At 42.0% G+C, this 22764-nt stretch overlaps 1 protein-coding gene across 27 annotated transcripts in view; it reads left to right on the top strand.

Moving 5' to 3' along the window:
- Positions 1-22764, top strand: part of LOC135548610 (protein FAM222B-like) — a 75426-nt gene that overhangs the window by 41125 nt on the left and 11537 nt on the right. For 14 of the 27 annotated variants that reach the window (XM_064978402.1, XM_064978380.1, XM_064978389.1 and 11 more), the window contains one exon: positions 21904-22031. The exons of 2 other annotated variants lie outside the window; for them this stretch is intronic. In XM_064978402.1, the coding sequence (XP_064834474.1) occupies positions 21950-22031 (82 nt within the window). In that variant the 5' untranslated portion in view covers positions 21904-21949. Of the gene's footprint in view, positions 1-19734; positions 19796-21903; positions 22032-22764 lie in introns of all 27 variants that reach the window. 11 more of the 27 variants (XM_064978387.1, XM_064978392.1, XM_064978401.1 and 8 more) reach the window with 3 other exon arrangements.

The following is a 22764-nucleotide window of genomic DNA, read 5'->3' as shown; positions in this document are numbered from 1 at the left end:
TAAATCACCTGTGTCACTGCCTGCTGCCTGCCTCTCCCATGTGACAGAGAGGGAGCAGAACAGGGTATAGCAGCTCAGCCATCCACACCCTGCCCTGAGGATTCCTTTACCCATCTCTCTCTTTCTCTGTCTCTCTGCAGTGTGTGGGGGGCCGATGGGTCTGCTCTTTAGAGACCCCAATTATCCCTGACTAGCAGACCTCCTGAAGGTGCAGAGGAAGTGCAGCTATGTCATGGCAGCTGGAATAGTGATGGGATGATTAGCGCAAGCCACGTCTCTCATTTCTGCTAAATAGTTCACATGAAATAACCACTTGTGCACATCAACAGCAGATTTACTTTATATAGGCCTAGTACACACTGTCCTGTAGGCAGTGTGTACTATATAAGCTGTGTTGATATGATGTTGTTGGTGTAGTGTTGATGTGATATTGAGGTGGTGGTGGTGGTGTTCAGTTCATGTCAACTTTGATAAAGGTCATTTGTCCTCTGAGCTGCCCTGGTTGGGTCTGGGCTGTTCTAGCCAAGCCATAACTGAGAGATTAATTTATCATTAGGCTGCTCCATCCAAAGTCCCCTCCTTCATCAGCTCAAGTCGGCTATCTCAGCCTGACTGTTGCCTCCGGGCCTTATTGCAGGAGAAAGAGGGTCAATGTCGAAGAATGTGCTGTCGGGTGCGTTAATGTTGCGTTCAATTGCATAAACCTTTTGAGCGGGCCTCATCAGTCTTTAAACATTAGCAATCTTTCACCTAGCTGTCCATGTGAGTTAGGTAGTTTGAGAAGGCATGATGCAAGTGTGTGTGTGTGGCTCATTTTAACCATAACTGGTATACTCCTAGTTCTTTCGGGAATAATATCTCAATAAATATGAATACTTTTGTGACAATCGGGTATTTGCAATGCAGACCATGCTTCCTCCTCTCCCAGTGAGTGGCAAGGGCAGAGAGGTGCTGTCTTTGGGAGACAGAGAGACTGGTATGCTTTGGCTATGACAGAGACGGATGTAGTGAATAAATAGACTGTGTGGTATGCTTTGGCTTTGGACAGACAGATGGATGGGCGGGCAGTGCGGTGTGCTTTGGCCGGGACTGCTGCTCTGTGAGCCTGGGAGGGCCAGATGTTCCCATGCAGACACACGGGTGAGATGTTCGCCATGCAGGATAAGCGCCGGGAGCTAGCGCACTCTGCAGTGGGGGCACGCATGCAAACGCACAAAGGACATGAAGGGATCCCAAATGTCTGCCACTTTCTTCCCCTGGCAACATACCTTTAGACACCCTGGTTCACAGAGAAGGATCTATTTTATCTCAGACAGGCCCTGTGTTGATGTCAACATTGACATTGAGCTGACCTTACCTGCTGCTGTACATGGATAGAAAATATAATTGTTTGGGCTTTCGGGTTGTATCGACCAGGAAATCCAGCACAGGGAGGGAAAGGGGCCTGGCATACAGGGAGGGAAAGGGGCCTGGCATACAGGGAGGGAAAGGGGCCTGGCATACAGGGAGGGAAAGGGGCCTGGCATACAGGGAGGGAAAGGGGCCTGGCATACAGGGAGGGAAAGGGGCCTGGCATACAGGGAGGGAAAGGGGCCTGGCATACAGGGCGGGAAAGGGGCCTGGCATACAGGGCGGGAAAGGGGCCTGGCATACAGGGAGGGAAAGGGGCCTGGCATACAGGGCGGGAAAGGGGCCTGGCATACAGGGCGGGAAAGGGGCCTGGCATACAGGGAGGGAAAGGGGCCTGGCATACAGGGAGGGAAAGGGGCCTGGCATACAGGGAGGGAAAGGGGCCTGGCATACAGGGCGGGAAAGGGGCCTGGCATACAGGGCGGGAAAGGGGCCTGGCATACAGGGAGGGAAAGGGGCCTGGCATACAGGGCGGGAAAGGGGCCTGGCATACAGGGCGGGAAAGGGGCCTGGCATGCAGGGAAGGCTTAGTCTCTCACCACATTTTGGTGTGCATCTCTGACTGTGTGTGTGTGTCTGTGCATTTAGGCTATATGTATAAGAGATCAGGATAGTTTAATGGCGCTGTGGATAAATGTTCCAAGCCAGACTGAGTGTGGCGTTGCTCTGCTCAGTTCTGTGGCTGGTTGTGTAACACTGCCTGTCTGCATGGTGGTTTGTGCGTGTTAAGCCCTTTTAGGATGATTTAATGGCCTTAGCTCTCCCACAGCTCAGACTACTGGAGCTGCAGTGAGCCTCCTCCTAAATCAAGCTGCCTTACACCCTGGTGTTGCTGCTGCTGACCTATGCTGGAGTCTCCTCTCGCGAGTGTGTCTGTCCTCAGAGCGAGGAACAGCTGCATTGATTTGGATCTGTTTGCTGAGCACTCAGAGGAGGAATGATAGCCGTTGAAACACCTGGAGAGGGGGGTGTCGGGAACCACTGTCCCACATGTGTACACACACAACCCCACCTCTGATTCCTATGTGAGGACAGTCTGGGATCCCAATCAGCAGCACTTTAAAAGCTTTCCTCTTTCTCCCTTTAATCACAGGCTCAATTTGTCACCAGCGTGTCCAATTTCTGATAAGCGCTTGAATGTGAACGAGCGAGGCAGGGGAAGAGCAGCACAAAATGGATGCACCTGCTCATAAATGAAATCAAGCCACTCCATCTTCATTTCCCTATGCTGTTACGCTAGCCTGCCTGGAACAATGCTGTTGCGCATTAGCTCGGCTCTGTCCACACACAGGCTGGGTCTGAAATGGCACCCTCTTCCCTATATAGTGCACTACATTTGACCAGGGCCCATATAATGCACTATATAGGAAATATGATGCCATTTCTACAGACACTGAGTCAAGCCCATTTGAGACTAAATGGAGAGGGTGGAGTGCACAGTTATGTGTTTGAGCTGCTGACAGGCATTAAACTGTTTTTCACTAGTTTGACCAGTCAGATAACACACAACACTGGCATCTGTCCCGCTCTCCTCTCTCTGCCTGCCTGCTTGTGCAGTATGCACTCAATCACACACATTTTGAAGCACACGTCCACATTTTGAATCACGCTACACAGTACGCACACCTTTTATGTCACATTTTTACTCATTCATACAGTATCTCACACCCACCCTTCGAAGCACTCACAGCTCATACACACATTTTTGCTGGGAATGTTACCTTGGGCATACCTGTAATTCTATACATAAGTGGCTATGTGGTAGGTTTCTCTGATGTAAAACCACACCACAGCTATGTGACACATTAGGGCTTCTGAAACCCTAGTGTCCCTTCGGGGTGCATCACAGCTTCTTGCTGCTTTACAACCCACATGATTCTCACATTTAACCCACCCTGCCAACCATGCACACTCCCTCTCTCTCTCTGTCCTGTAGTATTGGTCGATAAATGTATAGGGTTGCAAAATTCCCAAGTTTTCTAGAAATCTCAGTGTCAAGATTCATGGAATCAGGAGGGATTAAGCAGGAAATCTGTGAATCCTCCAACCAGGATTTCTGGAAAATTGCAATTATACTCCTGTTGTCTGGCTTGTACATGTGCAATCTACAGATGTAGTATTTCTCTATCTGCAGTTGTGCTTTTGGTCATTTCCATGTAAAAGGATCCACGTGCACCAACATGTGAATTCATAGGAGCATGTTAAATTGGAAAGCTGAGCCTATATTTCTGAGAAATTAAGGCCATATATATGTTTTTCAACCCTTTTCTGTCACTAAAAATGTGGAAGAAGCCAAGGCTTTGATTTCTGGTCAAACAGTTAGAAGATGGGTCTTAGAACACATCTACCAGAAAAGGTCTTAAAAGGTATTAGAAATGCATCAAAATAAAATCATGTTGAAGTAAAGACACCTGCCAACTAATAAACACTTATGATTCATTTTGAAGAAATTGAAGAAACATTGCTTTGTGCCTTGAAATTCCATTACAAAAAACACCTAAGATATTTTCTCATTTCTCTCCCTCATGAGATGGGAGAATAATGAAAGTTCACAGAAGTAACAAGTTAAGATGGGCCTATCGATTAATTAGTGTTTTTACTGATACCAAATCGGTAACGGAATTTCTACAATTTTGATTGGCTACAATGGGAAATCATAGTAGTCACAAACCACAGTTGGGTTCACAAATTTGGACAGCACAGTACTAGGGATGGGCACGGTTATTCCAGTATCCGAACGGACGTTAGTATTCAATTTACTTGGGAGAGTATTCATTTTTTAATAGACCATTACATTCAACATTTTATTAAAACAAGAGTTTTATGAGTTTGAGTGTGCCCCATTAAAAAAAAAACTGTTGTCGGTCAATCAAAGTGACGCTACAGTCGGTCTCCATTAGGGGTCGACCGATTAATCAGAATGGGCCATTTTAATTAGGGCGCTGGTGTTATTCGGGGCCGATTTTGAGGATTTAAAAAAAAAAAGTTTTGTAAAAAAAAAAAAAAAAAAAAACATTTAATTTAACCTTTTATTTAACTAGGCAAGTCAGTTAAGAACACATTCTTATCTTCAGTAACGGCCTAGGAACGGTGGGTTAACTGCCTTGTTCAGGGGCAGAACAACAGATTTTCACCTTGTCAGCTCGGGGGATCCAATCTTGCAACCTTACAGTTAACTAGTCCAACGCTATAACCACCTGCCTCTCATTGCACTCCACAAGGAGACTGCCTGTTACGCGAATGCAGTAGAAGCCAAGGTAAGTTGCTAGCTAGCATTAAACTGATCTTGTAAAAAACAATCAATCATAATCACTAGTTATAACTACACATGGTTGATGATATTACTAGTTTATCTAGCGTGTCCTGCGTTGTATATAATCGATGCAACGCTGGGGGATGATTTAACAAAAGCGCATTTGCGAAAATAGCACAAATGTTGGACGACTGTACCTAACCATAAACACCAATGCCTTTGTTAAAATCAATACGCAGAAGTATATATTTTTAAACCTGCATATTTAGCTAAAGGAAATTCAGGTTAGAAGGCAATATTAACCAGGTGAAATTGTCACTTCTTTTGCGTTCATTGCACGCAGAGTCAGGGTATATGCAACAGTTTGGGCAGCCCTGCTCATTGCAAACTAATTTGCCAGAATTTTACGTAATTATGACATAACATTGAAGGTTGTGCAATGTAACAAGAATATTTAGACTTAGGGATTCCACCCGTTAGATAAAATACAGAACGGTTCCATATTTCACTGAAATAATAAACGTTTGTTTTCGAAATGATAGTTTCTGTATTCAACCATATTAATGACCTAAGGCTCGTATTTCTGTGTGTTTATAATTAAGTCTATGATTTGATATTTGATAGAGCAGTCTGACTGAGCGATGGTAGGCAGCAGCAGGCTCGTAAGCATTCACTCAAACAGCACTTTTGTGTGTTTTGCCAGCATTTCTTCGCAAGCAGAGCGCTGTTTATGACTTCAAGTCCATCAGCCTAATGGCTGGTTAGCGGGGTGCACACTAATAACGTTTCAAAGGTCACTCGCTCTAAGACTTGGAGAAGTTATTCCCCTTGCAGAGGGCTTTTGTGGAGCGATGGGTAACGCTGCTTCGAGTGTGGCTGTTGTCGATGTGTTCCTGGTTCGAGCCCACGTAGGAAGCTATACTTACACTGGCAATACTGTAGTGCCTATAAGAACATCTAATAGTCAAAGGTATATGAAATACTAATGGTATAGAGAGAAATAGTCCTATAAATACTATATTAACTACAACCCAAAACCTCTTACCTTGGAATATTGAAGTCTCATGTTAAAAGGAACCACCAACTGTCATATGTTCTCATGTTCTGAGCAAGGAACTCAAACGTTAGCTTTTTTACATGGCACATATTGCACTTTTACTTTCTTCTCCAACACTTTGTTTTTACATTATTTAAACCAAATTGAACATGTTTCATTATTTATTTGAGACTAAATAGATTTTTATTGATGTATTATATTAAGTTAAAATAAGTGTTCATTCAGTATTGTTGTAATTGTCATTATTACAAATAAAAAATTATAAAATAGGCCGAATATTTTAAATTGGTATCGGCTTTTTTTGGTCCTCCAATAATCGGTATCGAAAAATCATAATCGGTCGACCTCTAGTCTCCATGTGTAGGAAGTGAAGTGGGATTTTTCTAATCAATGCAAAATGGAATAAAAATAGCAGAATTAAATTGGCTAAATGTAGAGTAGGCTACAATGATCAACCTACGGAAGGCGGGGGGGCAATTTCATAAATATTGATGCATCTCAACATAGAAGCCATTTGGGTGATTCGGTTGAGACTTGAGTGCATGACTTCACTCTGAGCCCTTGACAAAACACAAAACATGGCGGACAATTTCTCTCGCCTCGGATATGAAACTAGTAGTACCCACCAAATTCAATGACAGTTAAAATTTAAATAAGAATCTGACATTCCCGCTCCCCAATAACATTGTCTCCGAGGACGGCTTGCTAGCTAGCTACAGTAATTGATTCATATCAGCCGCTTTCTTATTGAACAGCTCAGCTAGCTAGTGAAATGCTCTTTACGGACAATTCCTTCGAACTCATGGTTTGGTTTTGCTCTGACATGCACTGTCAACTGTGGGACCTTCATATAGACTTGTGTGCCTTTCCAAATCATGTCCAATCAATTGAATTTACCACAGGTGGACTCCAATCAAGTTGTAGAAACATCTCAAGGATGGTCAATGGAAACAATCTACCTGAGCTCAATTTCGAGTCTCATAACAAAGGGTCTGAATACTTATGTAAATAAGGTATTTCTGTTATTTAAAAAAAAACGTGCTAAACTGTTTACAGTTTTCTCTGTCATTATGGGGTTGCTGTGCGCGTGTGATACATGATGACTAACGAAAATATACCCGCGCCAATTTAATTCCAGTAAATTATGCTGATTAACCTATAGACTGATAAGCATGACCTGTTAAATGTGTTTTCTGCAGCTAACCGATCAATGGTTAACCGTGAACATCCCTAGTACTGAACTGAACTCTACTGTTCTGTACTGTACTCTACGGAGCTCTACTGTTCTGTACTGTACTCTACGGAGCTCTACTGTTCTGTACTGTACTCTACGGAGCTCTACTGTTCTGTAGTGTACTCTACGGAGCTCTACTGTTCTGTACTGTACTCTACGGAGCTCTACTGTTCTGTACTGTACTCTACGGAGCTCTACTGTTCTGTACTTTGATGTCAAAACGTATGAAACATATGTCTATGATTGGTTCAGATTTGACCAACCAAATATTCTATTGTTGGGGCAGAGCTCATTTAAAATAATAGCCAGTGTGTAGAATCATACCCCAATGTACAAAAAAGCATATTTGTAACTTTTGTGTACCTATTTGGGAAACATCACCATGAAGACATTCATATCCATAATTATGCATTTCTTTGTAGTACAGATCAGGGACACATGATGAAATTCAGTTATCGGGTGTAAATCCACTTCATTTACTGTAGTTCAATAACCAAAATTTAAATTTAAAAAAATCCACATCAATGTGTCATGTCATAGCTGACACCCCATTCTTTCTGCAGACATCGTTGAATCTTAAATTGGACCAGACATGAGTTTTTGGAAAATGTGGACACAAAAAAACAAGGAGATTTTACAGAAATTCTGTTATTGAACTTTGGATATGCACAATTCTGCCAGGAAATGTGTTTTTGTAAAATGTTCAGTGTAAATTGGTATAAGTAGTCCTGTGCATGGACTTGTATGGTTTGTTAAACTTTGAAATTATTGGTATTTGTTTAGCAAACATTATTTTTCAGCTTATCATGGAATTGCCCTTTTACAAACGCTACATAGCTTGGTGTCAGACATCTCCACGTGATTGACGGGCTGCATTGTTGTCTCCTTCGATAAAGAGTAAAGCTCTTAGATTACATTGATGTGGGATTTAGAAAAGACAAAAGGGACAATGTTGCTCTTGTATGAAGACGATAAGGCCTATCTCAGGGCTGTAGTATGGTTAGCCTACCCCTGAGGGTGTACTGCAGAGTAGGGTCTCTCCTCTAATGTGGCGTGCAAGTCGCTCTCCCTCAGTTATCAGTCATCCGCCATGTACCAATCTGTGTTTGAACAGATGCAGGCCAGGACTGCTCCAAACCTAACTGTCAAGTGCCACTCTTAATTGCAAAGCAGGAAGCGTAATGGCTACCACAGATCCTTGCCACGGCTGTTTTTATTAATATCCTCTGACTGATTAATTATAAAGGCTAGCGCTAGGTGTCTTTAACACTAGGTGTATTTAGAGTGTGACTAAAATCAAATGTAGGACTTTTAAATTGTGTGTTTAAAAACCTACAGCTCTGAATTGCTGCCCAGAGATCTCAATATGGTTTTTAATGCATGTCGGCCATTGGGGATTCTCTCCGTGTGGTTGGTTTTTAGACTATCACATCTCTGAAAGCAGTTGGTTTTTTCCTCACTGAGGCATGTCCTCTCCAGCCCTCTGTCTGCACTGTGAATGGATGTAGAGTGGAAAGATAGATAAGTTAATAAGTAGCCCCACACTCACACTCCTGTCTCGCACTTTCCACATTAACTTCTTGATGCACCCATCCCGTTAGCGGGATCATTTTCGTCAACATCCGCTGAATTGCAGAGCGCCAAATTTAAATTACTAAAAATATTTTATTTTCATGAAATCACAAGTGTCATATAGAAAAACACAGCTTAGCTTGTTGTTAATCCACCTGGCGTGTCAGATTTCAAAAAAGCTTTTCAGGGAAAGCATACCAAGCGTTTATGTAAGGACAACTCTCTCAGCAGACAAAACATTACGAACAGCTAGCAGCCAAGAAGATTGGTCACGAAAGTCAGAAAAGCAATAAAATGAATTGCTTACCTTTTGATCTTTGGATGTTTGCACTCACGATACTCCCAGTTACACAATAAATGTTCCTTTTGTTTCATAAAAATAATCTTTATATCCAAAATACATTTGGTTGGCGCGTTATGTTCAGAAATCCACAGGCTCGAGCGGTCACGACCGGGCAGACAAATTCCAAATTGTAACCGTAAAGTTCGTAGAAACATGTCAAATGTTTTTTATAATCAATCCTCAGGTTGTTTTTACAATATAATCGATAATATTTCAACCGGACGATAGCTTCTTCAATAGGAGAGAGAGAGAAAATGTCTGCTCCACTCTGTTGCGCATGCAAAACGCTGCTGGCACCCAGCCATCCCATAACGCGATGTGATCTTTCTTGCTCATTTTTCAAAATAAAAGCCTGAAACTGTCTAAAGACTGTTCACAACATGTGGAAGCCATAGGAAAAGGAATCTGGTTGATATCCCTTTAAATGGAGCAGAGGCAGGCAATGGAACAGAGAGCTTTCAGGAAAAACAGCACTTCCGGGTTGGATTTTCCTCAGGTTTTCGCCTGCAATATCAGTTCTGTTATACACAGACAATATTTTGACAGTTTTGGAAACTTTAGTGTTTTCTATCCTAATCTGACAATTATATGCATATTCTAGATTCTGGGCCTGAGAAATAGGCAGTTTCATTTGGGTACGTTTTTCATCCAAACATCAAAATACTGCCCCCTACACTCAACAGGTTAAGGAGTCAAGTGGGTGAGTGGTAATTAGTGGGTGTGTGTTGTAATGACTGGCCACAGGATGAGATCAGGTCAGGACGCCTCCAGTTCATATCTCCTGACTCATACACTCACTCACTCAGTCCTAGGAGCCCTGTGTCTAATATGGCACGCTATTCCCTACGTATGTAGGTAAGTAAGTTTGACCAGGCCATAAGAGATAGGATCCCATTTCAGACGCACCCCCAGTTTCCTCCCCCAGCTAGAGGATGAGGAGCCAATCAGTACTTTGTTGGCTAACTGGCTGGTCAGGCTCAGTGGCTCTCATTCAGGCTAAAAGCATCCTCATTGCTTCCTATCCGAAACAGTTTGGAACCATTTGTGCATATTTTGTGACATTTTTGGTCTTCGGCTGTTCGTGCTCACTTTTTTTCTCGAGGCTAGCCAAAGTCTACGCCCATTTGTCGGTGATTGGTCAACAGTAGGGATTCTTCAATGAACTGTTTGTCATTCAATGAGAGACAAATAGTTTTTATGCAAAGGTTTTCACATAAATACTGTACCTAGAATCTTACATGTAAAGTTGTGCGATTAAGATCTGCAAAAACGTCAAAATGAATGACAGGTTTCTTGAGTTATTCTGACTACGATGGGCAAACCAGTAAATTGCTGTTTTTTTCTCATCTTCAGTTTCTTGGCAATTTCTCACATGGAATAGACTTTATTTCTCAGAACAAGAATTGACTGAGAAGAAAGTACTTTGCTCCTGGCCATTTTGAGCCTGTAATCGAACCCACAAATGCTGATGCTCCAGATACTCAAGTAGTCTAAAGAAGGCCAGTTTTATTGCTTCTTTAATCAGTACAACAGTTTTCAGCTGTGCTAACATAAGTGCAGAATGGTTTTCTAATGATCAATTAGCCTTTTAAAATGATCAATTTGGATTGGCTAACACAATGTGCCATTGAAACACGGGAGTGATGGTTGCTGATAATGGGCATCTGTATGCCTATGTAGATATTACATTAAAAATCAGCTGTTTCCAGCTACAATAGTCATTTACAACATTAACAATGTCTACACTGAATTTCTGATCAATTTGATGTTATTTTACTGTGCAAAAAAAATGAGTTTTTCTTTCAAAAACAAGGACATTTGTAAGTGACCCCAAACTTTTGAACGTGTGTGGATGGGTGGTGGCAAGAAAAAGTGTGTGAACCCTCTGGAAATACCTGGATTTCTGCATTAATTGGTCATAAAATTTGATCTGATATTCATCTAGGTCACAACAATAGACAGTCTGCTTAAACTAATAACACACACACAATTCTAAGTTTTCATGTTTCTATTGAACACATTGTGTGAACATTCACAGTGCAGGGTGGAAAAAGTATGTGAACCCTTGGATTTAATAACTGGTTGACCCTCCTTTGGCAGCGATAACCTCAACAAAACGTTTTCTGTAGTTGCGGATAAGACCTGCACAACGGTCTGGAGGATTTTTTTACCATTCCTCTTTACATAACTGTTTCAGTTCAGCAATATTCTTGGGATGTCAGGGGTGAACTACTCTTGAGGTCATGCCACAGCATCTCAATCGTGTTGAGGTCAGGACTCGGACTGGACCATTTCAGAAGGCATATTGTCTTCTGTTGAAGCCTTTGTTTTGGGTCGTCCTGTTACATCACCCAACGTCTATTGAGCTTCAATTGGCGGACAGATAGCCTAACATTCTCCTGTAAAATGTCTTGATAAATTTGGGAATTCAGTTTTACGTCAATGATGGCAAGCTGTCCAGGCCCTGAGGCAGCAAAGCAGCCCCAAACCATGATGCTCCCTCCACCATACCTTACAATTGGGATGAGGTTTTGATGTTGGTGTGCTGTGATATTTTTTTCTGCACACAGTGTTGTGTGTTCCTTCTAAACAACTAAATAATAATATAATATATCCCATTTAGCAGACGCTTTTGTCCAAAGCGACTTACAAGTCGGCTGGGGCCACTACTTTTACATATGGGTGGTCCCAGCGGGAATCGAACCCACGACGCTTGGCGTTGCAAGCGCCATGCTCTACCGACTGAGCCACACAGGATCCCAACTCAACTGTAGTTTCATCTGTCCACAGAATATTTTGCCAGTAGCACTGTGGAACATCCAGGTGCACTTTTGCAAACTTCAGGCATGCAGAAATGTTTTTTTTTTGACAGCAGTGGCTTCTTCCATGGTGTCCTCCCATGAACACCATTCTTGTTTAGTGTTTTACGTATCGTAGACTCGTCAACAGAGATGTTAGCATGTTTCCGAGACTTCTGTAAGTCTTCAGCTGACACTAGGATTCTTCTTAACCGCATTGAGCATTCTGCGCTGTGATCTTGCAGTCATCTTTGCAGGACGACCACTCCTAGGGAGAGTAGCAACAGTGCTGAACTTTCCATTTATAGACAATTTGTCTATCCGTGGAATGATGAACATCAAGGCTTTTAGAGATCCTTTTGTGACCCTTAACAGCTTTATGCAAGTCAACCATTCTTAATCTTAGGTCTTCTAAGATCTCTTTTGTTCGAGGCATGGTTGACATCAGGCAATGCTTCTTGTGAATAGCAAACTCAATTATTATTATTTTTTTTTATTGGGTACGGCAGCTCTAACCAACATCTTCAATATTGTCTCTGTGATTGGACTTCAGGTTAGCTGACTCCTGACTCCAATTAGCTTTTGGAGAAGTCATTAGCCTTGGGGTTCACATACTTTTTCCAACCTACACTGTGAATGTTTAAATTATGTATTCAATATAGACAAGAAAAATACAATCTGTGTGTTATAAGTTTAAGCACACTGTGTGTCTATTGTTTTGACCTAGATGAAGATCAGATCAAATTGAATTACCAATTTATGCAGAAATCCAGGTAATTCCAAAGGGTTCACATACTCTTTCTTGCCACTGTGTGTGTGTCTCTCATATTGTAACAGGCTGTTACTGCAATTTCAGGTAAAACAAGTATCAAATATTAGGAAAATGTCTATGCATTTTAGCTGTTACAAAAACATTGCTCTGCTATTACCATTTATACTGTAGGAGTGTTGGCTCAACGAGGCAGTTCTGTTTACACAGCCCTGCTTCAAAGGGGCCAACTTTCGGGCGAGTGTCGCGCTTCAACTCCGGAGGTAGTGGTCAAGATGTAGCAAGTATGCAGGTTTACATTTTAATAATATGTGTAGCTGACGGTATTTTTACGAAAAGTCTAAGTGTGAAGAGGCTCTTATTGTCTAAACCAGCTCTGAGTTGCTCTAGTCTCCCTTCTCTCTCCCTCATCACCACAGCAGCAATTTCTTTGTTTGATTTCTGAACTTTTCTGTTGCTTGCCATACTGACTGTCTCCGTTTCTCCTTTTTCCATTCTCTGTGTCTCTCCCCTCCCTCACTCATTTTAAACATACACTGTACACAGTATTACACACACATTATTTTTTGTTGTAAAAAGCAGTCTGTGTTGATGAGGGCTGGCATCTCTATGGTTGAAAAATAAAAATGTCAGCCAGCCCAGCCTTGGACTACACACCTCAGAATCTGCTACAGTCATCAGGATCTCTTGTGTGAGAATGTCGAACACGCGCACACACGCCATGTATGCACACGCCATGTATACACACATATACTACACTCACACGTCATGTATCCACACACATACCACATGTACACGCCATGTGTATACACACACAGTGGAACAGAACGGCGACCGCTTACATGCCTGTTGGCCCCGGGCTAGCAACAGCACTGTTTCAGCAAATCCTGTTCCGCCTCTGCTGTTTGTACATCCCAGATGGGCTAATGAAGGCCACACTGATGTGAACAGTACGCACAAGAGCAGGCGAGGGCTTTTTTCATTTAGAATGCTCCGGTTCGGAATTCAAGGATAAAAAGCTATTTTCTTTCTGTTCCCCTTTCTCTTTCTTTTACCCCGGCATTCAGCTCTCCTCGCTCGCGAAAGAAAAGTAATTTCATTCTATGTCCCTGGGAGTATGCACGCACACTCTAGGATACAATGAATTTCTCCCAACAAGCTTTTTCCTTGGCTCTATTACTGACCCTATGACCTCAGGGTAAACACGCAATTAAATAACAGCAGCACACAGCCTGTTCTGCTTTCTCCTCTCCTTCTCCCTCAGTCATTATCACAACACAGAGGCTTAGCTCTCTTAATTGCTTTCACCTTCATTTGGGAAAGACTGCTAAGGACTAATGGTTAATACTCACAACCAACCAAACAGGGTTTTCTCACCTTTTTATAGCAAGGAGGCATTTTTCGGAACCATCTTTTCTAACGCTACTTATTTTGATGCTGCACTCTTAGTTTTCATACACACATACTTAAATGCACTAGTTTTCCCCTTACATAGGCTACACTACAGCTGAACCCCGGTCTCTTCCTGCCCCGAAAGCGTTGGTTTGTTTTTCTCTGCAATTATCCCTATGATCCATTTCCTAACACTTCCGCCTGAATTTTTAACCAATGCAGATTGCCCTGACGTGGGGAGATATTGACTAATGCAATTATAGCTGGCTGGTGTAATTTTCTAAATGGCCCTCGCCTCTCACACTGTTTTTTTAGATGGGTGAGTTGTTCTGCCTGTCTTTCTAACGCCCCTGAGAAATGGAGGAAAGATATAGGCTTGTGTCGCGTCAAATTATTGGAGCAATTTGACATGACATGTCATGGCGTCTCTAAATGCCTTGAAGTTGTGCTTGTGACCTTGCATGCATCAGTTTTCAAGTACAGCATTGTCTCATCACTAAACTCTTATAAAAAGAGGCTCACTCAAATAGACAACTATTATAGATGTATGAGTTGTTGTGGTGGAGACTGAAGAGTCACTTGCTGCGTCATCGTGTCATGGGTCTCTAACGCATGTCGATGTTATGTAACGTTGTCGAAAGTGATGTTATGAAAATGCTTTTAGAACATATTAGGTGTTTGAGTACCTAGCACAAGATTGAGAGATGAAAACATCATAGGAATGGTAGAGCACCTGCTTTATTCATGGCTTTTTGATCTAGATCCTGATCAAGAAGTGAATAAAGTAAAAGCTAAAACTACCAATTTTGAAAGGGGAAAAACAATAAAATACTAACAATCATTTATTAACAAGCTGTATAGTCTGGTCAAACATCCACTTGCATATGTTTTCCAGCTCATTCAGTTGTAGTCAATATCACAGTGATTTTCACATTGTCCGGGGCATCAGATCTAAATGAATGATGTCCACATTGACACATTAGATAGCTAGCATCGAATAAGCTTGTATAGTCCAGTCAAAATCTCACTTCCACATTTTGTGTTCATTCAGCGAGCAAAGTCCAGCTGTGTTAAACATTACAGTAGTTTTGAAATGGGCAACGGATAGTACTGTCTTAGCCAGTAAGATAGCTAACGGCATTGTAATTCCCACAATAAAGTCACTTTTGCAGGCTTATTATGTACACTGTGCATAAAATGGTATTCAATATGGTTTGCAGTATGTTCTGCAAGGTTAGCTATGTAGGGATGTTGACACAGTCAGTTGCAGCTAGTAAGGCTTGTAATCCAGCTGGATACTGGTGCCTGCCTGGGTCACTGCAGAGTAAAGTCCATATATCAATCTAACCCACCTGGGTTATACCATGTGGGCAATTAGGAATCCGTTGGTGTAGCAGAGTCCACGCCCACACACACGGGGAACAGGGGTGTGGTGAGGAGGAGCCCTGATCTTATGAAGCTGCAGCATCGATTAACTAAAAGCTGTGCTAGAGAGAGCCTGACTGTCAACAACGGTCTTACTGCACTTTCTGATTGTTTGTGTTGTTGAAAGACCCTGTGTTTTTTTTCTGTCTGATATATGTATTTCAAGTTGATGTGGCCGAGTCACTGGGTAGGAGACCAATGCCCTGTCTGTCTTTCTGTCTGTCTGTCTGTCTGGTTTCATCATCTCTTGCTGTAGTCTCTCTACCACTATAGAGCAGGGTGTCAGCTGGAGCATTACCATAGACTGACCTTTGCTTCTGCGCTCCCCAGTTTTCTGACATTCAGGGGCGCTGTGGGGGAGGTGTGTTTGTGTGCAAAGGAAGTCCCCCCCCCCCGAAAAAACAATTGGACAAGCAGATTATAGATTTAAGTTGTCTGAATGGACAAGTAAAATAAATTCCCACAAAAATCACAATGTCAAACAACTAGGCTACTCCAATCAAAATGGGCTCAAAGTGTCCTCCAGTTGCCATGTGTTGTGCACTGTCCTACCAATCTCTGCAGAGCGCTTCGGAGTAGAATTACTGGAGGCCTGCATTTTCTTGATCAAAGTCAGCCTACTGTGGTTGATATTCATTGCTAGTGAGTGAGTTATTTGCCCAGTTATAGCTAATTGATAGTCATGAAAATCCTGAAAAGGGCATGGTGTTATGCATCCCCTGCGTGTGCCAGTGCACTTGGGTGTTATCCAGATTACCATGTCGGGATATTCAGTAATATCGGCACTGAACACAAGGGGCACCTTTTTCAAACCTCACTGATCCTCTGTAATCCGAAGGTTAGCAAAACAAACAGATGCATGTAAAATCCAATAGAGAATGCTAACTAAATGCTAATGAGCACATTGCAAACATTTTGTGTCTCTGACCGAAAGTATTTACATTACATTACAGTATTTGCAGGACAGACTCTTAAAGTTATGCAAGTAACAAAATACTCAGTGTGCTGCATGCAGAAAACAAATATTAGAGAGAAAGACTCTTGTTCCAGGGGGGATTCTCTGCTGTTACCAAGTGACCGTAACCACTGAGCTACATGGCTAACTAGCTACTAAAGGCTCCAGTCTCTTGTCATTGTGTGCTTACAAACAAGTACCTGGGGACAACCAGTAAACTTCATAATGACAAATTATGTGACGTAGAATGAAGAACACAATCTTTATCGTCTAGCGTATTGCACAAGTTCACTGCAGGTATTTATTTAAAAGTAGCTACAAATATTCAAATTCATGAAAAAGAACATAAAATAGTTTCAATGGTGTTGTAAAACATCCCATGGCTATATCCAAATATCCCGGTATACGGTATAATAGTATGTCGCCCAAGCCTACAGCAAACTAACTAGATAACCAGCAAAACGACACAATGCTTTAAATTGGCTACCTCACTAGTTAAATATTTAGCTAGTTGCATGTATTAATGTAATTGTCATTCCGATGTACTAAAAAAAACGTTCCACCAGCACTCGTCTATAACCACAAATGGCTGACCATGCAGTTGATATGGGTGCACAGTTGATGAAACCAATGCTGCACACTCAAGTTGTAAAACTGTCTCAAGTGCTCAGAATTGGGTGTAATTCTGACACCGCTGGTATTCTCCTCTATTCAGTACTTCTGACAATGTTCCCCCCTCTCAAAGATATTCTTAGAATATCCTAAATGACAAGGAGCTCCACAGAAAATATTTTATCCTTAAGAATTCCTGGTCTCCGGCAGCGTTTGGAAATGCCGATCTGCGGTCAAGAACGCAGAGTTCATTTCAGCCTATGCTACCCTTCAGTCCCTTGACTTTTTGGCGATGATGGAGACATGGATCACCCCAGAGAACACTGCTACTCCAGCTGCTCTCTCTCCATCTGACTATGTGTTCTCACATACAGTACCAGTCAAAAGTTTAGGTGTGTCCACTCATTCAAGGGTTTTTCTTTATTTTTACTATTTTCTACATTGTAGAATAATATGGACGACGTCAAACTATGAAATAACGCATATTTTAGATTCTTCAAAGTAGCCACCCTTTGCCTTGATGATAGCTTTGCACACACTTGGCATTCTTTCAACCAGCTTCACTTGGAATGCTTTTCCAACATTCATGAAGGAGTTCCCACATATGCTGAGCACTTGTTGGCTGCTTTTCCTTCACTCTGCGGTCCAACTCATCCCAAACCATCTTAATTGGGTTGAGATCGGGTGATTGTGAAGGCCAGGTCATCTGATGCAGCACTCCATCACTCTCCTCTGTCAATTAGCCCTTACACAGCCTGGAGGTGTGTTGGGTTATTGTCTGGTTGAAAAACAAATAAGTCTCATTAAGCGCAAACCAGGTGGGATGGCGTATCGCTGCAGAATACTGTGGTAGCCAAGCTGGTTAAGTGTGCCTTGAATTCTAAACATCACTGACAGTGTCACCAGCAAAGCACCCCCACACCATCACACCTCCTCCTCCATGCATCACGGTGGGAACCACACATGTGGAGATCATCTGTTCACCTACTCTGCTTCTCACAAAGACACGGCGGTTCGAACCAAAATTCTCAAATTTGGACTCCTCAGACCAAAGAACAGATTTTCACCAGTCTAATGTCCATTGCTTGTGTTTCTTGGCCCAAGCAAGTCTCTTCTTATTATTAGTGTCCTTTTAGTATTGGTTTCTTTTCAGCAATTAGACCATGAAGGTCTAATTCATGCAGTCTCCTCTGAACAGATGTGTCTGTTACTTGAACTCTGTGACGCATTTATTTGGGCCGCAATCTGAGGTGCAGTTAACTCAAATGAACATATACTCTGCAGCAGAGGTAACTCTGGGTCTTCCTTTCCTGATGTGGTCCTCGTCCTCATGAGAGCCAGTTTCATCATAGTGCTTGATGGTTTTTATGATTTCACTTGAAGAAACTTTCAAAGTTCTTGAAATTTTCGGGATTGACTAACCTTCATGTTTCTCTTTTTTCCACCCCTACAACAAGGTAGGCGTTGGCTCAACAAGGTAACTGACTGGCTCAAATGCATTAAGAAGGAAAGAAATTCCAAAAAAGAACTTTAAACAAGGCACACCTGTTAATTGAAATGCATTCCAGGTGACTAGCTCATGAAGGTGGTTGAGAGAATCCCAAAAGTGTGCAAAGCTGTCATCAAGCCAAAGGGTAGCTACTTTGAAGAATCTAAAATATAATTTGTTTAATACTTTTTTGGTTACTACATGGTTTTGATTGGTACTGTGTGGGTGTGTGTGCATATATAGATAGTTTGGACACACCTACAGATTCTTCTCCACTGCGGCCCCATCGATGTGGATGCTCCCTCTGCTGTCTCCTGAAGTCCACGATCCACTTCTTCGTTTTGTTAAGTGCCTTGCTCAAAGCCATAACTGTAGCATATATAATATATGGGATCAGAGACCAGCAGCCTTCCATTGTCAATACCAGTGATTTAACATGCATTTTATTTTGTGAAGTGGTTCCTTGCATCATACTGCAAAATGTAAAGTCACGTTTTTGGCCCATGGTTTTTTGCAAAAAAATCTGTCCTACTTGTCTGAACAAGTGGCTAAAAAGGTTAATGTCAAGCCCTGGTGTGTGTGTGTGTGTGTGTGTGTGTGTGTGTGTGTGTGTGTGTGTGTGTGTGTGTGTGTGTGTGTGTGTGTGTGTGTGTGTGTGTGTTGATGCATTCTTCTGGGTGTGTATGCAACAAACCAATAAATTGAGATCTTGTTTTGACTGAACCCTCCCATCCTCGTCTATCTATATTCTTCTTGAAACAGCTGCAACCACACGTCTGCAGTTGATGTGAGGTTGACTACCTCCACCCCAATGCCTTTTGTGTTCTTGAAAAGATTGTCATCCTTGCAGAAAAATATTGGCACTAAGATGAAAGAATGGAAAGAGAGGGGGGGGGAGGATTTTCCTTGCAGCTGTAAGACCGGTGCTGAAATCTTCTATTCCTCAAATCCTTACAGGGAGGAAAAACCAACCTATCAGGCCAATTAAAGTTAATGCGTGGTGACACGTTGAATCAAGGGCAGGGATTGCTGCCATATGGTTGGCCACTGGTCAGGCTGTAAATCAGGAAGAAGAGTGTGCAGGACTGAGGGAGGAGGGGGAGGGGGGTGTCAGGGAGGATGATGCAGCATCACCCCTTGCCACATAGAATGGAACAGCAGCAAACCCATGATTTGTCTGGTGGTGTGAAGAAAGTGCACTCCCTCTACCGCCCATTACCCCCGTCAAGCCTCCCCCAGCCCTAACCTCCCTTCCACCTCTGTGTGTGTGTGTGTGTGTGTGTGTGTGTGTGTGTAACTGCCAGCTTCATTAAGGTGTGTTTTGTTTCCCCTCCCAGGGAGGATTTAAATGAGCTGTCATCCTGACCTTTTTCAGCTCCTGTGTTTTTAAAGGGAGTTCATCTCACCCTCTCTCTCCTTCTACAGGGGACAGACACTTTTAAGCCGGCACCCTGCGGCAGACGGCCATGCCAAGGTTGTTTTGTGGGTAATTTCCTTCCTCATAACAACGCGGTGTGTGTGTTTGTCTGTGCTCCGGTGTTTGTTCTGATGCCACACAGCAGCAAAGGAGAAGGGCACGGGGCAACACACTCTGTCGACTTAATTTGCTCCCTGACTGTTCTTCAGTACAAGCATCTGTGGTGTTTTTAATACTGTAACTAAGTGAAGCAGTCTGCAATTAAATCTGTTCTCTCTGCTGATGTTACTGGGTGGCAAGCTCTCACACACATACAGCCTCTCATTATTAAAGTACCTTGTTATTTATTTAATTTTATACGGTCTCTCTACTCCAGTGTTTGATATCCCCTAAATGTACTCCTGTTGCGGACTGTAGTAGCGCTGGGCGATATGGCCAAAATAGCTTATCATGGTATTTTTCAAATTTATGATGGTATTTTATGTTTTTGATTAATAAAAGTTCTACATTTTCTTTGAGTAGTGTGTGACCCTAGAGTGGAAACACATTCTAAATTATTTCAATGGGTCTTTCTTCATTGGGATTGTTTTATACTGTTCAATTCAACTTCAACCTAAAATAATTTATTGCATTTCCATCAATTTCTGTATTTCCTGCACTCATTTCAGATCATTTCCACACTGCCACCATATGGGCAAAAATACTAGACCTTATTTTTAACCAAATATTGCGATTTAGATCAAAACACTTGGATTAACTTTTGGAATCGTGGAAATATAATGTTTATTATAATTATATAGATAGAATATAAATAATAGTGGGCACTTTAAATGCAGTGTTTGACATAACGAATGAAAATACCATGGAAGAGTTTTGTGATAGGGTAGGCACCAAAGTGATGTTCAGTGTTTCCTAGGGGACCCTATAATCTTTGGCTACATTAAATATTTTTCATATAACCAAAATATTCATGCTTCGCCTATTCCTCTTTTGATTTAGAAGATACTGTTGCACAAACAACATGCTTATTTAAGCCTCCACCAGTACTGGTATCAAGTTGTATTAACTATTGTAAAGTGGCTGTTCCACTGGATGTCAGAAGGTGAATTCACCAATTTGTAAGTCGCTCTGGATAAGAGCGTCTGCTAAATGACGTAAATGTAAATGTATTAGCTAGCTACGTTTGCTCTGACTCAGTACTTTTATTAGTTAGCCAGCTAACTAGCGATTAGCATTAGTGGCTAACACTATTTAGCTTAACTTGCTAAGAAAATACAAACTAGCTGTTTGCAGATGTAAGAAACACAAACTAATATTGTAATTATAGAGCGCTTGTGGATTTATATTAAGATCAATGTTACATGTGCTGCATTGACCATGCAGACTGAACGAACGTGGCTTGTGGTCAAGCAACCAACAAATGCGGTCCTTGAGTGACAGGGTGGGACTAGTTCTGTGGAAAGAGGCATGGAGAGAGAGCAGAGATGGATGACTACAGTAGCGGAGTAACCTATAAAAATGGACGTTACACACGGTATATCACATTTAACAAACCAAACATTCAAATACCGTTATTGAAGGTAAAGTTAAAAACCCGGTCCGTGCATAAATACCGGTGTGTGTGTATAGTAAAGTACGGTATACCGCCCAGCCCTAGATCGTAGTATTGATGTGTTACTTGCTGTCATGTTCCTACTATTGCTCTCTGGAGTGGGTTCATTGTGAGTGGAGTTCATATCTGTCATTAAAGGAGAAGTTTGCTTTTTTTACAACTAAAAAAAATATATGCAAATGGTGTGTTGTAGAAGGGTGGTGACTCTTTTTGCGATTTCACTTGCTTTTGAAGGGGTGGGGCGGGGTTGACTCTGGGACATAGTTACAGTAATTTTAAACCTCCCAAGGCCTAGGGGAAGAGTCTGCCCCACGTTTTACCTTGGCTGTTTGATGTTTTAATTTAAGTTGTTATTCACATCAAATGTCACCTCTGCCTGATGCTCCAGGTGTGAAACACTTTCTAATTGAAAGGTAACTGTGTCCTCCCTGAACTGAACCCCCCCCCCCAGCACTCTGCTATATACTATTACTATAGTATCTCTATGTAGCATATGTGTCCCTGCAGTTATGTCTGAGTTCTGACCTCTCTCCTGTCCTCTCTCTTCCTCCCTCTCTCTCTGCAGTGTGAGTAGCAACGAATGTCCCATGTTCCATTAGTGTCTGTGTGAAATGCTGGCCTGCCTGCCAGGGCCAGGTGACCTCTCCCTCCAGCTTCTTTCCCACACGCAGATGAACACTGGACTTCAGAAATGTAAGGGTCTCTACTCTACTCTCCTACACACACACACTCAATCACTCACACATCATTCACTCACTCACTCACACTTACAAGTCATTCATTTCCTCACACACACACACACACACACACGTCATTCATTCCTTTTCAAGACCCAAGGCCTTTTAAAGGCAGTACACATGTAGCAGCGGCGTTATACCACCTTGCAATACAGATATTGGTGTATGGAAGGAGGCTAATTCGTACATTTTCAATCCAAATATTTTTTATAAAGATAAGCATTGTTAGATTATAGGAGTAATTATGGTAGTCTCACTGCCTTCATAACATAAGCCTGCAGTATAATAGGCTAATAACCACACCACACCAAAACTTAACAAAAGTTTCTCAACTTTATTAGGGTAATATCAGAAGTAAGTCAAACCATTGTTTTATAGGGAAAATATGAGCAGGATATTATGTTGTGGCAAACACAACAATGTAGTTGTAACTTAATTTTGTGCAAGAAAATGGCTCAACAGAAGAAAAAAATCCAATTGCGAACTGGTTTAAACTGTCACAAATGTTTTCAATGGGCTATATTGCAGCAATTACAAAAAAAGGCTAGTGCCTACCATACCCAACAAATGACAGCAATAGGCTAATGATATTTATTTTATTTTACAACAGTCCTACTTATAAGCTATCCTGAACAAAAAATATAAATGAAACCACTGTTGGTCCCATGTTTCATGAGCTGAAATAAATT

This window comes from Oncorhynchus masou, chromosome 11 (genome assembly GCF_036934945.1).
Source record: "Oncorhynchus masou masou isolate Uvic2021 chromosome 11, UVic_Omas_1.1, whole genome shotgun sequence".
Lineage (NCBI taxonomy): Eukaryota > Metazoa > Chordata > Actinopteri > Salmoniformes > Salmonidae > Oncorhynchus > Oncorhynchus masou.
The sequence above is the reverse complement of the archived record's forward strand: the minus strand, read 5'-3'. Positions and strand labels throughout refer to the sequence as shown.